We start from the raw sequence: 22,301 nt of genomic DNA on the forward strand, positions 1-22,301 counted from the left end.
CTTTCATTGGCCAGGACTATGAAAGAGGTTGGACAGAGGCAGAAATCCATGTACCTCTGGAGGGCATAAAAGGGGAAGGGGATAGAGGGTTATAAAAGCAAGAAAGGGAAGGAAGAAGGAAATAACAAAGAGGCAGTTGCAGGCATGAAGCCTCATTTAATCCTCATACCAATGCTGTAACACTGGTATTATGGATTCTGTTTTACTAACTTGGAAACTGAGGCTCAGAGAGGCTAAGTTTCTTTCTCAAGTTTGTACAACTAAACAGTGGTGGACAAGATTGGACCAGACTCTACAGCCCTGCTCTTTCATATGCCCCTGGCTGCCCTGTTGCAGGGCTGGAGGTGGCCCTCACAGACCTCCAGAGCTCCTGGAACAACGTGCGGCACCACACAGAGGAGATCAGCTCTGACCGACTCCTGGTTCGCCGGGGCCAGGCCTTCAACATCACTCTGTACTTCAGGAAGCGGGGCTTCCAGCCAGGCCTGGACAATATCATCTTTGTGGTTGAGACTGGTGAGGACCCCTGAGGGCTGTGTGTGTGTGTGTGTGTGTGTGTGTGTGTGTGTGTAGGAAGATTCTGGAGGGTTGAGAGTTTACTGCAGAGAGCCTGAGTTCTGCTTCCCTCTCAGGACCCCTACCAGACTTGTCCAATGGGACTCGAGCCCTGTTCAGCCTGGCAGGTCATCATGGTCCCAGCCCATGGATTGCCTCTCTGGAGACCAATGGGGCCAGCTCCCTGGAGGTGAGCCTGTGTGCCCCTCCCACGGCAGCCGTGGGTCGGTATCTCTTGAAAGTTCATATTGACTGTTTCCAGAAGTCTGTCACAGCCTACCAGCTTGGGGAGTTCATCCTGCTCTTCAATCCCTGGTGCCCAGGTAAGGTGGGGTGTCTGTGTGTGGGTCCCTTGTCTCTGCCCCTTTGTCAGTGCCACAGAGAGCCAGGCTCAAGGATTTCTAGACTCCTGTTCCCTGACTACCAGAAACCTCCCAGTTGTATGCACTCAGCATCTACTCCCAAGCACCAGAAACAAGGCAGGAAGAACTTGCTATTTACTTATTTAGAATTTTTAAAACATGAGCAAAGTCATCTTTACTTAAAAAGAAACTATTGAGGGGCACCTGAGTGGCTCAGTCAGTTAAGTGTCTGACTTCAGCTCAGGTCATGATCTCATGGTTCATGGGTTCAAGCCCTGTTTTGGGCTCTGTACTGACAGCTTGGAGCCTGGAATCTGCTTCAGATTCTGTGTCTCTCTCTCTGCCCTCCCCCCATTCATGCTCTGTCTCTGTCTTTCTCAAAAATAAGTAGCATCAAAAAAAGAAAGAAAGAAAGCTATTGGGACACCTGGGTGGCTCAGTTGGTTAAGTGTCTGACTCTTGGTTTCGGCTTAGGTCATTATCTTATGGTTTGTGAGTTTGAGCCCCGTGTTATCAGTGCAGAGCCCACTTGGGATTCTCTCTCTCTCCTCTTTCTGCTCCTCCCCTGCTCATTCTCTCTCTCTCTCTCTCTCTCAAGTAAAAAAAAAAATGTTTATTTATTTTTGAGAGAGAGATAGAGTACAAGCAGGGGAAGGGCAGAAAGCTGTCAGTGCAAAGCCCGACATGGGGCTTGAACTCATGAACCATGAGATCATGACCTGAACCAAAGTTGGATGCTTAACCAACTGAGCCACCCAGGCACCCCAATAAAATAAACTTTTGAAAAGAAGACTAATATAATTAACTTTGACCACTATTAACATCTACCTTTACCACACATTTTTAAATTAACTTGAGTCTTTTCATTCTAAGAATAAGAAGCGTATTGCATTGAATATTTGTGGAATGAAGTAAAGAAAAGAAAGAAGAAAGAAAGAAAAAGAATGAAGGAAAGGAAGGAACAAAGGAATGAAGGAAGGAATGAAGGAGAGAAAGAAAAAATGAAAGAAAGAGGAAGGGAGGGAGGAAGGAAAGTATAAAGTGAAAAGTAAAAGTTTATCCCAAACTCCAAGTTCCATCTTCCAGAGGAAAATTCTGTTAGCATTTTCTTGTGTAGTCTTACAAAACTGTTCCATGCTTAATCAAATATGTATTTATGCATATATACATATATGTGTGATTATACAGTTGTACCACAAGTGGGATTATATAGTACATAGCATGCTTTAACTTGCTTTTTTTATTCAACAATTCAACTTTGAATATATTTTCCTATCAATATGTTCTTTTTAATGGCTACAATTACTTCATTGTTTGGACTACCAAATGTTTTTAACTAGTCTCCTATATATGGGTATCTTAGCTGTTTCCAGTGTTTGTCTTAGACAAAGATATATGGAATATCCCAGTACCACCTGTCCTACGATCCCTGTAATCTAAATCCACCTGAGGGCAGAGTAGTTATACAGACATACAGACATACAGACATGGTATGGGCAGAATGAAGGACAAGTCAGGAGGAGAGAGTGGGAAGAAGGGCAGGAAGAGTTGAGCGTTGAGAATGTGTCTGGTAGGCTTTGGAGCAGAGGCCAGACTCAACAGTCCTATTCTAGTTGGAGGATATCCTCTCTCCTTCCTCCCTCTCATTCTACCTGCTCCTCCAACCTTATTCTAAGGGGGCTAGGTGAGTCATACCAGAACCTGGCTGGGATCTAGCATCTCTAACCACCTCCTACTGCCCTGTCATTGAGTGGCCCAGAGCTCTTACCCATTAGCCATACGAAAACGCTCCACCACTGGGTCAAGGAGGGCAGTTGTCTATCTGTCTCTATCTCTCTCTCTTGTATACACACACACACACACACACATACACACACACACACACACGTCCTGGCCTCCAAGACTGTGGGTTTCAGACTTGTACTTAGGCCTCTCCTGAACTGTGAGGAGGAAAGTAATCACTGTAGGGCCTTTTTTTTTTTTTTTTAAAAGCTGTGCCCCATCCAGGTCCCAGAAGACTCAATATGGGGCTAGGGGTTGGTAGGCCCTGAAGACAGGATCAGTGGCTACCCCATCACCATGTCCAAGATATTGGCTAGGGACCCCCACCCTGCAGTGCTGGCCACTGCTAGCCCCTGCTGTGAGGAGAATATGTGTGGTCTCAAACATGAACCTGCAGATCTGGTCACACTGGTGCAAGACCTCATTAAAATGGATCTTCTCTAGGAGTCTGACTCTACCAGAGTCCATGCAGGCTGAGTCTGAGGCTGCCTCTGAGGAATTGAGGAGAGTACTTTTACCTACAAGTTAGGTGGGCCTTCCAGATTGTTCTAGGACACTGCAAAGAGGACACCTACTCCCATGGCCTTTATTTGTTCATTCTCAACTTAAAAAAAATTTTTTTTATATTGTGAAAGCAATATGTGCTCATTCCAAAAAATCTAGAGAATACCAACAGGCAAAAAGAAAAAAAAATTACTATCAACATCTTTTAGAATAGTCTTCAAAATCCTTGTATAAATATGTTTTAAACAAATGTCAATTCATGCTGTAACATTATTATGTAACCCATTTAAAACTTAACATATCACGTGTAGATTTCGATGCCTATATGTACAATTTTGTAATCTTACATTAACCGTGTATGTACAGAATTCTGTGGTGGACATGGCTATTTAACAAGCTCCCAGAACCAGGCACTTAGGTTGTTTCCAGCTTTTCAGTGTTACAAACAGTACTCAAATAAACAGCTTAGCATCCAAATCTCTGTGTACTTCCTAAATGCTGTCCTTAGGTTAAATTCCTATAAAAGGCATGAGGAGGTTAATGCCAACCCCTAAATTCTGGTTTGCTCTTTTCCAGTCAGGTTTAGTTGAATGTAGCAGAAAAATCATGGAATATGGTGACATAATGGACTCTGTTCAAATTTCACTCTGTGTTTACATGTGATTTGGACAAGTTACTTATCACTCTGAGCCTGTTCCCTCCACCCTTAATTAGGTCAGGATGTAAATGTGCTTTGAAAACCAAGAAATTCCACTGAAGGTAAATTTCCACTATTCAACCTCATGTTCGTATTGAACCTGCTGCTGGTGCTGAGGGATTGTAGAAGGTGGGTCTCTCCATGAAACCTCCTCTTCTGCCCCTTTTGGTGACACCCAGTGCCATCCCCAGAGCTCAGTTTCCATAGGACTTTGCCTTCTGGGGATGGGAATGAGGTAGGAAGGGAACGATAACTTTTTTGCTTTGTGTGCTGCCACTTTGATTCCTAGGGGATTCTGTCTACTTGGACAGTGAGCCCCAGAGGCAGGAGTATGTCGTGAATGATTACGGCTTCATTTACCAAGGGAACAAGAATTGGATCCGCCCGTGTCCCTGGAACTATGGACAGGTGAGTCTCAGCCCTATTCATAGCCCATCCAGGCCCTGGGCTTGTGGGAAGTGGGGAGCAGGAGCAAGGTGGGAGGGTTCTTCTCATGCAGGGCTCACCCAGAATGGACAGATGGTAACATCAAAGTGTGAGATGACACTCCAGGGAGCTAAATGAGTCGGAGGATATTCTTTGCTGATCATGTCTGATTTGAACATCAGGATCTAAGGGGGAAGGACAGCTAAAGGCACCCACCAGGGAGTTCCATTGACCATGATGATGAGGACAAAAGGACAATAATGAGGATGGCCATGGCAGTGCCTGGTTGCTTGTTAAACTGTTTCCAGTTGGGCCCCATTTGCCTCTCTCACTTCATCTTCATTATCTAGACCACAGACCCTAGGATCAGTTCCGTCACACTGAGGAAACTTGTCCCTGAACATCTGAGCCAAAAGCAATGTTAATGAGCAGTGATGTACTTCCTTCCCGGTTACTATTGCCTCTTTTTTGGTTTTGATTAGATACCTTTTCCTTTTTTTTTAAGATTTTTAAAAAAGTTTATTTTTGAGAGACAGTGAGCACACATGAGCAGAGGAGGGGGAGACAGAGGAAGACAGAGGATCCAAAACTGGCTCCTCACTGACAGCAGTGAGCCTGATGTGGGGCTCAAACCCACAAACTGTGAGACAGTGACCTGAGCTGAAGTCGGACACTTAACCGACTGAGCCACCCAGGCGCCCCAATATCCTTTTCATTATAAAAGTAATACACAGCTGTTTTAAAAACTTTACAAGGAAACGTTACAAAAATGGGTACTTAGGGGCATCTATGTGGCTCAGTTGGTTAAGTATCTGACTTCGGCTCAGCTCATGATCTTGTGGTTCATGGGTTCAAGCCTCATGTTGAGCTCTGTGCTGAAACTCAGGGCTTAGAGCCTTTTTCAGATTCTGTGTCTCCCTCTCTCTCTGCCCCCTCCTTGCTCATGCTCTGTCTCTCTCTGTCTCAAAAATAAATAAACATTAAAAAAAAATTAAAAATGGGTACTTAGAACACAAAGGGCATGCTAAGCACCATCACCAGAGTGGTGTATGTTCCTCCATGTTTTGTTTCTTCTGCATATTCTAAAACGTGATTGTATTTGTAAAAATGGCATCATATTAATCGGAATGTGTTGCAACTCCTGCCTTATTGCAAGGCCTGCCTCCCACATAAAGCTCAGCCTACAACAGATGCTCCAGGAAGTCCAGGGCCAGGCCAGGGAAGAGGGTTCTTAAGACTGGGATCCGGCACCACAACACTGTTGGAGGAAGACTAGTCTTGGCTGCCGAATGGCTGTTGGTTGGGAAATCCTTTGTGGAGCCTTGTGTCTGTTTGATATGAGTCCCTCTCCTGGACTTGCCCAAATAGAACTCCAACACATGTGGTCTCAAGCACAGCATAGGCCTCCTGAGGTGGCTATTTTCAAGATGAGACGTGGCAGCCTCAACTGGCACCAACTGACCTCCCCAACCCCTCACTCAGCACAGGCAAATGAGGATCCAGAGAGGCCCTGTAGACAGGAACCTACCATCATCTGTGAGCAACAGAAGTGAGAAATTGCTTTTTTTTGAGCCATGGCTCCTTCCCTTTCTTCCTGTCTCTTATTCAGTGAACTTACATCGAATGCCTGCTGAATATCAGGCAGAGTACAAGATGTTAGGGATATGAAAATGAATTGAATGCTGTCCCTGAGCTCATAGTATAGTGGGGACTCAGTCACATAAGCAGGTTACTTACCATGCAGTGGGATATGCAAAGACTGAGATGGGCACAGGATGTCCTGAGAGCCCAGAGGAGGAGCACTTGGTTGGGAATGGAGTCATCGGGGAAGCTTCCTAGAAAAGGAGATGCTTGAACTGAGTTACCCAAGTGAAGAAAGGTGGGGAAAATACCCCAGGCAGAGCGAAGCATGAGCAAAAACACAAGGGTGAGAAACAGTTTGGTCTGCTGCAAGGGTTACAAGGAATCTGGTAATGCTGGAGCAAAATGATGAAGCAGGAGGAATTGAGACATGAGGCTGGAGAGGTACAAGGGGCCAGATCAGGGAGGGTCTTATGTGGCTGTTAGGGGAGGTTAGAGTTTTGATTCTGAAGGTCTAGAGGCCTCTGAACATTTTAAAGCAGAAAAGTGAACTGATTAAACTCTCCCCTGGGGAAGATAGGTCAGAGAAAGTTCCTAAATCCTGTTTATTGTCCAGTGGGAATATTACATGGGGATAAATGCATTCATTTACTCTCATTCAACCAAGATGCATGGAGTCCTTATTATGTGCTGGGCACTGTGCCAGGTCTGGGGCATACAGTTACAAGGACAGCTGGAGACAGACAGAGTATACGCTCAGGCAAGCAAGACAGAGCTTGGCTCCATCATTATAACTGACATTAAAGGCTCAGGGTCAGGGAAGGCCTCAGATAAAATGTCATTCACACCAAGCCCAAAGGATAAGTCAGCCTGCTTTGGGTGGGAAGCTTCCATAACTCACACACTATTAGTCATTCCAGAGCATGACTGAGTCACAGGTATCATGGCTAGTTCATGCCAGTACCTCAACAGTAGCTGCCAATGGTGAGTTGGGGTAGCAAGTGGAGGTAGAAGATGAGGCAACATGGTTTTATCAAGAACATCCCATAGGCTCCAGGAATGAGAGGAGAAGAGGGAGAAACTGACTTTTTAGCCAGTCAGACTCATTGGAAAGAACCCCAGCGATTTGATTTGTAGGACATACAAACTGGGTGAGTTGTGACACCAGAGCTCAGAGATCCTGCACCTGCTTAGGAGGCAGTTTATGTCTGTGCTACTGGACACAGTTACCTTACAAATGGGATCATGTTCCGCAAACCACTCCATTGGAGAGTTGGGTGGGATGGGTCATGAATTTCTTGTCATATCTACATGTGCCAATCATGGGAGCCTTGCTTCTCTGCATCTCTCTTATAGTTTGAAGAGAATATCATAGACATCTGCCTGGAGCTACTAGACAAGAGTCTGAACTTCCAGATTGATCCAGCTATAGACTGTGCCCTGCGGGGAAGCCCCGTCTACATCAGCAGAGTGGTGTGTGCCATGGTGAGATTGGGTCTGGCTCTGCCCACCCAGAGTATGTCTAGGGAGGGAGGAAGCTGTGTGTGTTGGGGGGTGCCCCCTGACAGTTGTCTCCTGCAATGGGGGTGGGGTGAAGAGTCGAGAGCAGGGACCCTCTGGCAAAGCCAGTTTGGATGAGGCTAATGAAAAAATACGGGTAACAGGTTTTCTCAGTTGAATTCCGAAATAGCTGGGTGTGGGCCATTGCCTTCATTAATTCCAAATTAATGTTTCAGGAAAGGCTGAGTATAACTTTGGTTTAGGAACTGATCTTTTTTTTTTTTTTTTCGAAATTTCCTTTGCTCTGAGGTATTTTTAAGAGCTCTTGGAGCCAACCTCTAGCTTTGCAGGGGGTAGTAGAAATAGAATGATCAACTAATTAACAGTAGAGACAAGTCAGAATGGCCAGTTTCCTACCCCCACCACTTCCCTAGCAGGTCTGGAAATTCCCAGGTAAAACCAGTTTGAAGAGTCCTTTGTGTCTCAGGCCCACAGACCTTGCAAAGCAGCCCACACATCGCATCTTGCTGAGCAAAAGAATGCTTCTAATGGTTCTATATATGGTTTCTCTTCAGATCAACAGCAACGATGACAATGGGGTGCTTAATGGAAACTGGAGTGAGAGTTATTTAGATGGCATCAACCCTGCAGAGTGGACCGGCAGTGTGGCCATCCTGAAACAGTGGCATGCCACAGGCTGCCAGCCAGTGCGCTATGGGCAGTGCTGGGTCTTTGCTGCCATCATGTGCACAGGTAGGGAGTGGAAAGGGCGACATGGAGAGAACAAGTAACGTACTGGCTCATGTCTTAGACCTCTGAACCATTCTTGTCCCAGTCTTGCACAGTTCCCACTAGAGAAATGTTTGGAAGGAAGCCCCTCTGTAAAAATGTCTTCTCACTGACCCCGGCTTCATGTATCTGGACTTATTTCAGAGGATGGTTCTGAGGCAGAAATTAAACACTTTCCATTTCAGAGGATGGTTCTGAGGCAGAAATTAAACACTTTCCTGTCCTTTCTCTTCCTCTGAGTTTTGACAACCTAGGAGCCTGGCTGGAAATTGTTTGGTCCAAGACAGGAATGAGATGAAAGGCCAAGTATTTAGAAAGCTTAAAAACTGATTAGTGCCCTTTCTGAGCACAGAGGGTGGTCTTGACATGGGAGGGAAATGTATATCGGAGTGGTGGTATGGGCCATGGGGTCAGGGAAAGATGGCAGTTGACATAAAATGACCTTGAATTTGGAGTTGTCTCATGCTCAGTAGGCCCGGAGGCCTGACTCAGGTCAGAGAGGTAGGGGATGGAAGAAAACAGGAGATCAGCTTTTTTCTGATAGGAAGTGGATGCTACACTAGTAGAAGGAAAGCTAAAAAAATATGTATGGGAAAAAGAAGGCAAATGGAAGTTGATTTGCAGATAGCAGGAGGAGCAAGCAGAAGAAAGGGGTGGCTGTGAATCTTGAGGCAAGTGACACCTAGAAATGAGTCACATATAGAGACAGCAGGAGGAGGCCTTCTGCTTCACCCAGGGTCCAGCTTGCTATTGGCTCTCACCCTCACCCTGACCCCCATACCTAGGCTGCTCTCAGCTTCCAGGCATGCATATCTGTATAACTTGGGTCACAGTCAGGAAGTTCTTATTCTTCTTAGTTAGGGAAAGAGGCCAGCAGCAGCTTTCACTCACAGGAGTCTCTAGTCCATTCCAGGGAGACCAGATCTGCCACAGCTTCACGTTTATTGCAGACTCAGGCCTTTCATGTAGAAATTCCCTGTATGACAAAGCCTGGTGCAGTCTATGTGCTTGTATGTGCTGAGCCCATCTCTGAGCTCTTGGAGGAAGCCTAGAGACAGCCCTGCTGTTGAGCTGCTGAGGAGAGAGCACCAGGGCTCTGTCCAAGGGCACAAGGAGGTTTCTGTCAATACCCACAGAGGATGACTTCAAATAGGTTGGTGAGGAGCTCTTCCTCCTTTTCAAGTGCAGGGCCCCATCTTGAGTTGGAGGCTCTGATTGCCCAGGGACAAGAAACTAGGAATTCAACAGCTTTGATACCCAGAGCCACAGAGATATGGGTGACCTGGGATGTCTGAGTCATCCAGGGAGCAGGCACAGGACTGGTAGGCAGAGAACAGATCAGTCTTGTGCATGTTGGAGAGGGAACCTTCCTTTGTGTGGAAAAGCCTAAAGACTAATGGGCCAAGTGTGCATGTAGAGAGGGAGAGGACCAGGGTTTTGGGTGTGGTTGTCTGGAACCGGGCAATGAGAGGGGTGGAGCCAGTGAATGAAGATTGTGTAATGAGAGCAGACCAATTAAAATGTTTATGAGAATCATGGCCACTTTGTGACCTGGGAAGCAAAGGGCTGGGCAAAGTGGGTCAAATGTGGCTTGATCCAACTATAGCTCAGGCAACAGCAGCTTTCCCCCAAAGGGCCACCATGGTGTACATTAATAAGCATATCTGTTTGAAAACTCATTTATTCATCCAGCCACTTATTGAGTCCTTATTCTAAGCTAGGCACTGTGCTTTAAGTATTCTTAGATACAAAAATAGGTAAGACCCAACCTCTATCCTCTGCTAAAAGTTAAGGATTTATCAAATTCCTTAGCCCAACAGAGCTACCAAAGCACATTTATTAGTAATATTGTTTTTATTTCACAATCACTATAGCTGATGTGCATTGCAGACTTCTTTTGTGCCAGGCACTGTGCATTGGGGACTTCTTTTGTGCCAAGCACTGTGTTAAAATCTTGACAACCTAGAATAATAGTGAGGCATGTGGACTCTGGAAGTAGACTGCTTTCAAATACAAACACTACCATCAAATGGCTGAGTAGCCTTGGGCTAGTGCCTCAGACTTATGATGGGAGAAAGTAATAGTACCTACTGAATAGGGTTATTGAAGGACTGAGGTATGTGGAATGTGCTAAGAATTAATAGTGCCTGTCTACAGTGAATGTTCAGTAAGCATCAGCTAGGATCACCTCATTTGATACCCTCAAATGACTATATGGGGTAGGTTCTATATCATCATCATCTCCACTTTGCAGATGGGGAAATGGAGCAGTAGAGCCAGTCTCACATCCAAGTCTGGTATGCTGTAACCACTAGGAGATACTAATACATACATATCGCTAGCAACTGCCACTTACCCAGCATCCTCTGCACTTCAGGCATATGCCGGGCACTTTTACTCTTTCTATCCTCACAACTGCCTGCAAAGTAGATATCATTACCATTATTTTACAGATGAGAAAACTGAGGCTTACAGTGAACAAGTGACTCTTGTCTGACTCAGAAATGCATTCCCCCCCTGCAGCTCTGCCTTGCAGAATTGCCTTTTTAAATGTCAACATATTGACGTCAAGTTCCTAATGAAAAATCACCAAAAGGAAAACGTGCATGCATCAAATTTTGAACAGGATTTTTCTTTGACATTCAATTAGTTGGCTGTTATTTGGGGAATTTCAGACAAATCTCTGGTCTACCTTTTCTGTATTTAGGGCTGGCCACCCACAGCTCTCAGTCATCAGGCTTTTCCTGTTCTGGCCATCCACTCTCTGCTACAGGGACCTGGAGAGAGTTCCAGCAGCTCCCCTGCCACTTGTCAAGGTTCTAGGGCTGGTTCTTTTATATTCCAGTTGCTCTTTTATACTGTGGCTTTTTTTCTGTGCTCCAGGGCAGACTAATCTTTTCACAGTCCCTCAGTACTATCCCTTCCCACTGCAGTTTACAGAGTCAGAGTGGGGATTCCCTTGGTCACCAAGTCCCCCTCTCTCTTGCCACTCTCTGTGTGGTCTATTTTTTGTTGTGCAGAAGCTTTCAGTCAGCCCTCAGTTCTTCTTCAAGAGGAATTGCTCTATAAATAGGTGTAGATTTGGTGTGTCTGTGGAGGAGATGAGTTCAGGGTCTTCCCACATTGCCATCTTGGACCAGAACTCCTGAATTGTACGCTTTACAAGGGTTCTGGTATGTGAATTATATCTCAATAAAGTTGGTTTTTTGCCTTTTTTTTTTTTAAGGCAGTCATCCTGGGAATATGCCTGGTCTGTTCCTGCCCACAGCTGCACGGGTAGGGATAGGGTCAGCAGTGACTTGGAAGACATGAACATTGACTGTGAACAGGTCTATGGGGCATAATCCCCTGCTCTATAAAGTAGAGAGGTGGCCCAGGAGGCATGGGGGGAAGGATGATGGGAAATGGTGTGGGAGATGAGGAGGTTGTGTTGCTTAGAGCTAGGCCCTCCTCTCTTCACCCAAAACTACCCCATGAGTACATTTTGTATATTGGATCCCCACTTAACGCTTTACCTTGCATGTAGGGTCCTCTGCTTAAAACTTTTTGAACACCCCTGGGCTACATGTCACCTAAGATTTCTTCTCACTCAGTTGTGTAGTGGCCTCTATAAAGTACCTCATTATCTTCATTTGAATACAACTCTTGTCCTCACCGTTTTCACTGAGCCCTTAGCTCTCAAAGAAGGAATCTCAGCCCCAGTCCTGGTGCATTTTGTTGCCTCAACCTTTGGCTCAAACACAAATCTACTATTGTTCTCCATTGATTAAAGAGACATCAAGACTTGTGTGGAATGTTCCCTTACCAGGTTGTGGGTTAATATTTGGCCAGTACCTAGAAAAATGCCTGGCACATAGTTAATTTTACATAAATATTAGTTATTATAATTAGCCTGATACTGTTTTAATCTCAGCTTCTTGGGCTCCAGAGATCTGACTGGATCTTGCTCACAAGGTGTTTCTAGTCATCCCCCAAAATTCAGTTCCCCATCACCTGTCTCACTTTTTTACTTTATTTCCTTCTTTCGTTCCTTGGAGTGTTTAGGGTTAATTAATCATATTTCTCATTTCATGATATTTATTATAATAGGTCTGGTTCAGGCCCCTTTTTAAAAAATTAATTAACTAATCAATTAGTTTTTCCTCACTTTTGTCTTGCAACCCATTCCTATTCACCTTCCTCCATGATAGGGAAACACTTTGATGTATTTAATATGTAACATTGTCTCTGAATGTGTTCTTACAAAAAAAAAAGTATATTGTTATAGTGCAATATTTTGTCCAATATTTATATGTTATATTTTTCATCCTTAGAAGTTCCACTGGATCTTCTTTCTATCTTCCATTTCTCTTCTTATGGTCATGTTTTCCTTTACCTCCTCTTGAACATATTTATAATATTTAAAATAGCTATTTTAAGGTCCTTGTCAGTTAATTCAATCTCTCTGTTATTTCTAGATCTAGTATATTGATTGACATTTGTCCTGGTTATGAGTCATATTTTTCTGCTTCTTTGCATGCCTGGTAATTTTTTTAGTGGACATTATTTTTTTAAAGCAGTTTTAGGATTCATTGTCATTGCAGACAAACAAGAACAGTTCTAATATGAACTTGTGAAGGCGTATCTGAAAACCAAGACAATATAACCATCTTGGTTTAAGGAACAATTAGAAGCATGGGAGGAGAAGATACTTTTACCATTTGGAAGCTTGATGCTTCTGGGGAGAAATTAAAAGATGCTAAAAATCATCATATTTAAATGCAAACACTTCAACTCCATTAGCTGAAGTTTGACTGTATTCTTCAGTTTAAGCCATAGAAGTGTGGCAGCAAAGCTGATCAAGCAAATTTCAACAGATTTAACTCTAACTTTCCACTGATTTCTCTTTTAAAATTGGAGCCACATTTCCACATGGGGAGCTGGTGGGAGATGGGGGAGGAAAACGAACTGGTGAGAAGATTTCACAGCTAGTCCTGAAACAGACTCCATGTTTAATACACCATCAGGATGATGTCAATCACCAGTCAAAAGTGAAGCTGCACTCCTTGAGGACAGGAATGTCTTTCATTTTTGTGTATGCATCTAACCCATTGCCTGGTTAATCACAGTGGCTTGACATGAGCACTGGATGAGTGCTGAATGGCTGAGTGAAAAGACATAGTAATTCATGCTGGGAGTGTGGTGTGGTGTAATATACCTTGGGAACTCTTCAGGCCTTTCCAGATTCTTATATCTGGTCCACCTTTATCTAAGCATGACTGTGTGAGGGTTGCGTGCATGTGTGTACACACACACAAACACACACACCTCCCTTTTATGTAGTACTCAGTTCCCCCCAAATTATTAGTGAGTCACCTGAGTCTCATGTCAAACTGTAAGTCATTAGGACTGGTAGTCTGCAGAAACCTTATTCACAGGTTAAAGACAATACATATCAACACAGATTTAATGAACATCTACTTTGTACCCAGCACTGTGTTGGAAACAAAGAAATATCAAGAAAAGCATCTGATATAAATCCTAGTCTAGGGGGATTTGTAATCTGGCTGACAAGATAAAACAAATACAGGAGATCACAGAGAGCTCCATCCAGTGATAAAATATGCAGCATGAGAAGGGAAGTTAGTGAGAGCATGAGAAGGGAAGTTAGTGTGGCATGAAGTAGTCAGTGAAAACTTGACAGAGGAAGGTGTATTGAGAATGAGTTGGTGCTGTGATGCCTAGTGAAGTTGCAGTGGTGTGGCTTGTAGCTAGAAGCATGGGGATGTTTTGAGGTCAGAGAATCAGGGGCTTAAATCCTGCCCTGGCACTCCTCTTTCTGCCATGTGACCTCAACCTCTCTACACTTCAGGTTTCTCCTCTTTAAAGTCGGGATAACCACAGGGTTTGGGAGATGAATAAATGAGATCATGCCCATGCAATGCTTGGCACCATGGCTGGCACTATGATGATGATGATAACGATGTCATCAACCGGCAAAGAAGATGGAGAAGACTGAAAGACAAGCTCAGTTGGGCATGTGTCTAGAAGCAGCGAGGTCTCCACAGAGGCTCAAGATTCAAGTTCAGGAGTTGTGGGCACAGAAGTAAGAGGTGAATCCACAAGACAAGATGAGCTATTGGTGGGAGGACAGAGCATGGAGGACAGAGGGAGCAAGACCCTGGGAAAAATACAGTGTATGACTTCATGCAAATCTGAGTGCTGTTAGCTCTCTTAGTGTGGTATGGAAGAAAGGCCTCACTCACTCCCCATGTGAGCAACCATTCTAGCCTCACCATGGGTTTACGGTGACAGGCTGTTGTCCTCCATGATGACAAAAGTGTGAGAATGGATCAGTGCAAATCCATCACCACTCAAAGCTTATGCTCTACTGACAGTCAAGCTTGATACCTAAAGCATAGGGCGCAGTCATTATGAAAGTGCTGTGCAAAGTCAGAAATCATGAGAACAGGCAGAAGATTTGTGAGACACTCATTCAGCCATCTAGCAATGATGCACCATCAAGTTTCTGCAAAACGGGCCTGGCTCTGTGTTGTTAATGGTCATATAATGATAACGACGAATATCACACAATCCCTCTCAGGAAGGCAGACTCATAAACAAACCATCACAAGTCATGTGCTAAGTCAGGTAAAGAACTTCAGAGTGCCATGGGCACAATGCCACGTGTTCAGGTGGAAAAGGTTCATCCAGCCTTGTTGAGCACAAGCTGATACCACCACTGACAGTTCATGTGGCTATTTGTGAATTCATCACTTGGTGTGAAGAATGGAGGCTTGTTTCCTGCTTTTCCTGCCCATCCCTCCTTGGCACCTTCTCTTATTATCAGAAGTGTTACCCACCCTCCTGACTGTAATCTTAGCACAAATGTGCTCACGCAATGCTCCTGAGTCACCTGAGTGCTCTTGCCTTATTCCTGTCCCATTTCCTTTAGTGGCAGCTTTTCCAACCTCACCCTCCCCTCTGAGGCAGTCCTGTGTTACCTCCACCTACAACTCACTTGTCAGCTCTGCTCACTCCCTGCCCTCATTCCTTGACCTTGCACAGAGCTGTGCCAAGGAGAGCTCCAGGTTCCCTTTTGGGATCCTCTCCCCCTCTTTCCGAGCTATATCCAGAGATGTCTCTACACCCTGACCTGGAGAGGCTTTGTGCAAATATTGTGCCAATATTTGTTAACATAGGAAAATGCATGAAATGTTTAATAAGGGAAAAATACTAGAATGCTGAACTGTGTGCACAATACTGGGAGGTGGGCTCAGAATTGAGTACGAACGAGCCCAGCAGTGAAATCGGGATTTCAGTGATAGGTCTGCCACTTCCTAGCCATTTGACGTTAGTCAAGGTTGCCAACTTTTCTTAGCCTCTGATTTTTTTTAAGTTTATTTATTTGTTTTGAGAGAGAGAGAGAGAGAGAGCATGCACACCTGTGAGGTGGGGAGGGGCATAGAGAGAGGGAGAGAGAGAATCTTCAGTAGGCTCAATTTTAAGATTGAGCAGGCAGAGAAACTGCCCCCAAGGAGGGGCTTGATCTCACGGTTTGTGAGATCATGACTTGAGCAGAAACCGAGAGCCAGACCCTTAACCAACTGAGCCACCCAGGTGACCCTCTTAGCCTCTGATTCTTTTTTTTTTTTTTTTAATTTTTTAACATTTATTTTTGAGAGACAGCAAGACAGAGCACAAGTGGGGGAGGGGCAGAGGGGGGGTTACACAGAATCCGAAGTAGGTTCCAGGCTCTGAACTGTCAGCTCAGGGCCTGACATGGGGTTCGAACTCACAGACTGCAAGATCATGACCTGAGCCAAAGCCGGCCGCCCAACCAACTGAGCCACCCAGGTGCCCCTGATTCTTAATCTTTAAAATGAGGATAATAATGGTAGCTTCTGTGTAGAGTTGTCCTGAGGATAATATAGCAATATGCCTGGCTGATATTATTGAATTTTATTATTACTATTATCATCATCATCACCATCATCATTATTATTAAATGGGGTGGGCTGCCAATGCTGGACTTGAAGGGACAGGGTCCCCAGGACATTGGCAGTAGGATGGGCTGGGGGATATTGCTATACTTAAAGAGTGCAGAATGGGGGAAATATGGCAAGGGACAAAGCACAGAAGTTGGCTGGCAGAGGGAAAGATGCCCTCTCAGGAATAAAAACAATGTAGTACCTCCTTTCTAGAATTTCTCTACTGGGTACAAACCCTCACTTTTCTAAGCTTTTGTTACACAGTTTCCTTCCTTTTCTGCCTTCCTTTATGACACTTTCCTTTATAAGCTTCCAAGACAATATACCCATAGAAAAGGGGGAATCCAAGCCACAGACACTTTGTCTAAGTATCTGATGGTCTGAGCTGAAATTCTAGCATTTGGTTTGAAGATGGAAATTCACAGCCAAGAGATGAGCAAGACCTAGTTAGGCCACTGAGTAGTCTTGCCAAAGCAGTCATGCCTGCCCAGTGCTGCTTGCAAAGTCAGGGACTCACAACTTGCTGGAGTTTCTGTGGGCCCTGGCAGTGCTTCTCTGAGCAACCAGAAGCCCAGCCTCTGCACAGTGTCTCTTCCATGAGCCCCGGAGAGGAGTTCAGGAAGGTGGGGAGAGAGGTTGGCAATATCATCAACCCAGTGCTCCAGACAGCTCCCCTGACTAGTCCTGCAGGTGCCAAAGAATGGTTTCCCTGGGCCCAGAGCCCTACATCCAGGAATCCATAGAATTCCTGAATCCACAGCCCACAGGAGTTTTGTTTTTGTTTGTTTGTTTGGGTTTTTTTTTTTTGCTCTTTCTGCAGTAATGAGGTGCCTGGGGATCCCCACCCGTGTGATCACCAACTTTGACTCTGGTCACGACACAGATGGAAACCTGATCATAGATGAGTATTATGACAGCACAGGCAGGATCTTGGAGAATAAGAAGAAGGACACTGTCTGGTGAGAGACCACCTCTCTGTCTCTTTCCAAGGCAAACTCCACCAGCAGATAGTGGGGCAGGACTGTGCCCACAAGCCTGCTATTCTCCCAGACCCGCCTCACTTTTACCAGTCCCAGGGCCCTGTATCCCCACCTCGAAGGCTGAGACATAGCTGAACACAAAAACGATTCTGAGTTTAGAATCCTCGTATCACAACAGCTTTCTGCCCTGGGTGAGATTTCCCTCTTTGCCATCTCCTTCATTTAATACTCAGCCTATAGCTCTGACTACAGGAGGGCCTGAAGCCCCACCTCCAGACACACACCCATGTCTGCCCCTGTGACTCAGCAGCACACACAAGAAAGGCCATGAGGACCTTTGGGAGAGAGAGAGTGAGGGATATTTAACTTCAGTTAATTCCAGTTAATATAGAGTTAATACTCTCTATTCACAGAAGAAAGCTCTTTTCTGGGCAAGTCAAGGCTCACAGGAGGAAACGCTGCCACTACTCATCCATAGAGTTTGAATGCTTAGGGTGCATTAAATCTGTCTTTCTGTTTAGCGGTCCATGTACCCATCGGCCCCTGCCTTGCCCTGGAAAGAACACAAGCACTACAAGCTCTCTCTTGCCTTCATTTGACACTGACTCCTCTGGCTTCTCCTTCAGGAATTTTCATGTGTGGAATGAGTGTTGGATGGCCCGAAAGGACCTCCCTCCTGGATATGGAGGCTGGCAGGTGCTGGATGCCACCCCTCAGGAGACGAGCAATGGTGAGGCTGTCCAGAAGAAAGGTGGAACCCACTCCCCAGAAACCGCCCTTACCCCTGCCTGACCCTGCAGCAATGACCCATCGTGGCTCTTCTGTTCTCCTTCAGGCCTCTACTGCTGTGGCCCTGCCTCTGTCAGAGCCATCAAAGAGGGAGAGGTGGATCTGAACTATGACACAGCCTTTGCCTTTTCCATGGTCAATGCTGACTGCATGTCCTGGCTTGTCTACGGAGGGAAGGAGCAGAAAATTCACCGGGACACGAATACTGTTGGCAATTTTATCAGCACCAAGAGCATTCAAAGTGATGAGCGAGATGACGTCACAGAGAACTACAAATACATAGAAGGTATGACTGAGTCAATCCCTGCCAGAGTCCAAGTCCTGTGGGCTCCTTCCCCCCCACCCCAGGGAACCGCCCAGCCAGCTGGGGTGGCCCTCTGGGGAACCAGAAGGCATCTGAGGGATATAACCCAGGTCCCCTTGTCTCCTCAGCCCTTCAGTTTTAAGGTCTCAGTTGAGATGTTCCCATTGCCTCACTTCCTTGTGCTCACCGCCACCCCACATCCCACAGGCCAGTGAGCAGCCTCCACAAGATGGTCACATGGACCTGTAGGGCCAGTAACAGGCATCCCACCAGTGTGGGATGTGAATCCCTCATGGCTGCCTTCTTGGAAAGTTACCCTCCTTCTGAAGATGGCAGGGGATCTGTAAACCCTATCATATTAGTTAATTTAATTAATTTCATGTAACATATTGATTAATTAACTTTGTTTTAGTGTTTGGAGGACAGTCCAGACCACCAACAAACACCAAGGCCACATGTTTACTCCCACCCCCACCTGCTGCAGAGGACGGTTCTGAGAGGTGGGAGACCTGGCAGGGGCTTCTTACTCTAGTCAGCAGGGACAAATAGACAGTTAAGGTAGTCAGGTGTGAACTAATTCCCAAAATTTGAGAAAGACCAAGCACTAGGTCCAACCCCCTGGGAGGCGAATCAAAAATACACAGTCCATGAAGGCCAGAAGCTAAGTGAGGAGGAAAAGCTAATCAAGAGTGAATCAGGAAAGTGGGGGAGCGGCAGTTAGCTGAGCAGGTGCTAGGAGTGCTGGCCAGTAGGTATCTATGGTTTGTCTATGTGGGCCTTTGGGACCCACAGAGAAGTTCCAGAGTCTGAGCATAGGAAGGGGTTACACAATGAGAGGCAAGCAATGAACACAGCTCAGTATGCTGTTCATCACCCCCTTCCCCTCCATCCACTCTGGAGCTATCTTGTTCTGGGTGCCAGAACAGATCCTGAGGCAAGGATTCAAGGACAAGTGGTTTATCTGTGAGGTCATCCAGGAACTCCTGGAAGGAAGGAGAGTGAGCAAGGGAGATAGGGGAAGGGAAGAAGCCAACACAGGGCACCTCGTCAAGCTGGTTAGCAGCACAGGCAGCTGGAGCTCAGCTGCTGCTGGGGAGCTCTGCGAGTGGGGTTGCCAGGGAAAATACAGGACAAATAATGCTTTAGTCTAACCATGTCCGAAATTCTTTGTTGTTAGGCTGAAACTCGATTTAAATGGCCCTGTATTTTTATTTGCTAAATCTGGCAACCCTATAAGGGATTCAGAGTAATGTGTAGAACAGCACCACAGATTTATCTCATCCAAGAGGCAAGGGGCTAGTCAAGGGTTGAAGCCTGCTCCTTGCCGTGTAAAGTCCCTAGCACTTTTGGCCTGTTCCATGCACCGGCTAAAGCAGCTCTGGTGGCAAACAAAGCCTCAGACAAAGAGTGGAAAGTGCTAGAATTTGAAAGTAGGGCACATGGGCATTGAACTAGCAAGCTCCAAGGGGATGTAGGTGGGCAGTGACAGCATTCACTAGAGGTCCATGGGGTTCCACTGTGAGCTTGGGGGTTTGGAGCTATATTCCTTTGGGCCTGAGGGTGCTGATTAGTCAGGCAGTATTTGGTCTCCTCCCACTCAGCCTGTAGAGCCGACCACAGGTGAGCTATATCTGATTCACATCTCCCTGGGCCCACTCTTGCTAAAGCAGATGCTTGAGATCCTTTTCTGACTGGAACGAGGCTTAGAATGACCCCCAGGGCAAGAGGATAAAAAAGTGGCCTCTACCTGAGGAGATTGTGGGGATGCACTGGGGTGGGGGTGGGGACAGTCACTGGGGACAGTGATTGCTTAGTGAAAGCAGTGGGGGGATTATTAGGGAAGCATGGGTGACTATTCCTGCATATCTTGGCTACAGTGTCTCCCCAGTACTAAAGCCACACCTCTCTGGGAGCTCAGCTTGCCTAAATATTTTTCTTTTCTTTTTCTTTTTCTTTTTCTTTTTCTTTTTTTCCTTTCCTTTCCTTTCCTTTCCTTTCCTTTCCTTTCCTTTCCTTTCCTTTCCTTCCCTTCCCTTCCCTTCCCTTCCCTTCTCTTCCCTTCCCTTTCCTTCTTTCTTTTTCTTTCTTTCTTTCTTTTTTTCTTTTTAAACTGTGGCTTCTCAGTTTCTCATTTCTAGGAATTAGTCTACACCTGACCAATCAATTGGTTCTAGAACAGGAAATCACACGGTGCTATCTTCAAGAAGCTTAAAGGGCCTTTGTCTTTCCCGTGAAGAAGGCAGGATAGAGTCTAGGGGTCATGAGCACAGATTTTCATGCTGGGCAGATTTGGTTTCCACCTGGATTCTGCCGTTTGCCAGTTGTGGAATTTGGACAAGTGATGTGACCTCTCTGAGCCCCATTTTCCTCATCTGTATATGGATTATGTTGGTGGTAGTGTTGGTGGTGGTGGTGGTGGTGGTAAGGATGTGGAGAAAAAGGAACTCTCATGCACTGTTGTGGGAATGCAAACTGGTACAGCCACTGTGGGAAACAGTATGGAGGTTTCTCAAAAAATTAAAAATAGAACTACCATATGACCCAGCAATCACACTATTGGGTATTGGTCTGAAGAAAATGAAAACACCAACTTGAAAAAATATATGCACCCTCATGTTCACTGCAGCATTATTTACAATAGTCAAGCTATGGAAACAGCCCAAGTGTCCACTGATGGATGAATGGTTAAACAAAATGTAGTATATGTATACAATGGAATATTATTCAATCACAAAAAGAAAAAAAAGATATCTTGCCATTTGCCACAATACGGATGGACCTTGAGGGCATTATGCTAACTGAAATGAGTCAGACAAAGACAAATACTGTATGATTTTCTCTCTTATGTGTGGAGTCTAAAAAAAAAAACAACACGGAAAAGAAACCAAGTTCATAGGTACAGAATACAGATTGGTGGTTACCAGATGAAGGGGGGTGGGATGGGAGAAATGGGTAAAAGGGGTCAAAATGTAAGTAAACAAGCAAATAAATAAAACAGTGCTAGTGATTTAAGAAAAAACAGTTCTAGGCCTTTCATGGAACTGAAGAGAAGGTCTAAAGGGCCATCTTATCTCTACTGGGGACACCACTTTCACATGGGCACTGCTAAAAAATAATAATAATAAATAATAACAATACATCCCTCTCATGGTTGAGGTGAGGATGAATGGTGTGAAATGCTCAGCAAAGCTGACACTTAGAAAGCTCTTGATGCAAGGTAGGCAGTGTTCATTGTTGGAAATGAGGGTTTTAACACACCTGCGGTGTTCAGCCAAGGCTTGCACCCCTGGGTCAGACTTGTCCACAGCCGGTGCCATCTCTGTCCTTCCAGGTTCCCCCCAGGAGAGGCTGGTGTTTATGAGAGCTCTTCAGAAGTTGAAGGCTAGAAGGTCTGAAGGCCCCCACAAAGCAGACTCACAACATTCCACACCTGTGCCACTGAACGGGGACAGCCCTCGGAGCCTGCATATGCCTTCCCTTCGGCCCAGTGATATAGTCCAGGTCTCCTTGAAATTCCAGCTGCTCGACCCGCCCAACATGGGCCAGGACATAAGGTTTGTCCTGCTGGCCCTCAACATGTCACTCCAGTTCAAGGACCTCAAGGTGAACCTGAGTGCCCAGTCTCTGCTGCATGATGGCAGCCCCCTGCCCCCTTTCTGGCAGGACACAGCCTTCATCACACTTTCTCCTGAAGAAGGTATGGGCTCTGGGTATGGGCACAGGGATGGTCTGTGTATACAGAGTGGGTTATGGAAATGCCAGGGGGGACAAGCCAGCCAACAAGGATTCTGGGGACACACCCCTGTGACACCAGTCTTCCTAATGTCCCCTTCGGCACAGATTCCTTCTCCCCTCCTTCCCTCCTTTCCTCTCTCTCCCCCTCTCTCCCTCTTTTCCTCCCTCCCTTCTCCTCTTCTTCTTTTTCTTCTCTCCTTTCTCTTCCACCCAATCCCTTCCCTTTACTACTTCAAGGAAAGGAGCCTGGTTTAATAGAGGAAGCCTGAGCTTTGGAGGCCTCCAGACTTTGGTTAGAACCTCAGCTTATCCATTTACCAGTAGAAT

The 22,301-nt window shown here is 45.6% G+C and overlaps 1 protein-coding gene across 1 annotated transcript in view; it reads left to right on the forward strand.

Annotated features, from left to right (window-relative positions):
- TGM5 (transglutaminase 5) overlaps nucleotides 1-22,301 on the forward strand; it is a 30,920-nt gene that overhangs the window by 5,558 nt on the left and 3,061 nt on the right. The window contains exons 2-10 of the mRNA XM_047862251.1: nucleotides 337-516; nucleotides 633-878; nucleotides 4,190-4,308; nucleotides 7,264-7,392; nucleotides 7,983-8,160; nucleotides 16,987-17,125; nucleotides 17,773-17,876; nucleotides 17,982-18,221; nucleotides 21,571-21,936. Of these exons, the coding sequence (XP_047718207.1) occupies nucleotides 337-516; nucleotides 633-878; nucleotides 4,190-4,308; nucleotides 7,264-7,392; nucleotides 7,983-8,160; nucleotides 16,987-17,125; nucleotides 17,773-17,876; nucleotides 17,982-18,221; nucleotides 21,571-21,936 (1,701 nt within the window). The remainder of the gene's footprint in view (nucleotides 1-336; nucleotides 517-632; nucleotides 879-4,189; nucleotides 4,309-7,263; nucleotides 7,393-7,982; nucleotides 8,161-16,986; nucleotides 17,126-17,772; nucleotides 17,877-17,981; nucleotides 18,222-21,570; nucleotides 21,937-22,301) is intronic.

This window comes from Prionailurus viverrinus, chromosome B3 (assembly GCF_022837055.1).
Source record: "Prionailurus viverrinus isolate Anna chromosome B3, UM_Priviv_1.0, whole genome shotgun sequence".
In the NCBI taxonomy this organism is placed as follows: Eukaryota; Metazoa; Chordata; class Mammalia; order Carnivora; family Felidae; genus Prionailurus; species Prionailurus viverrinus.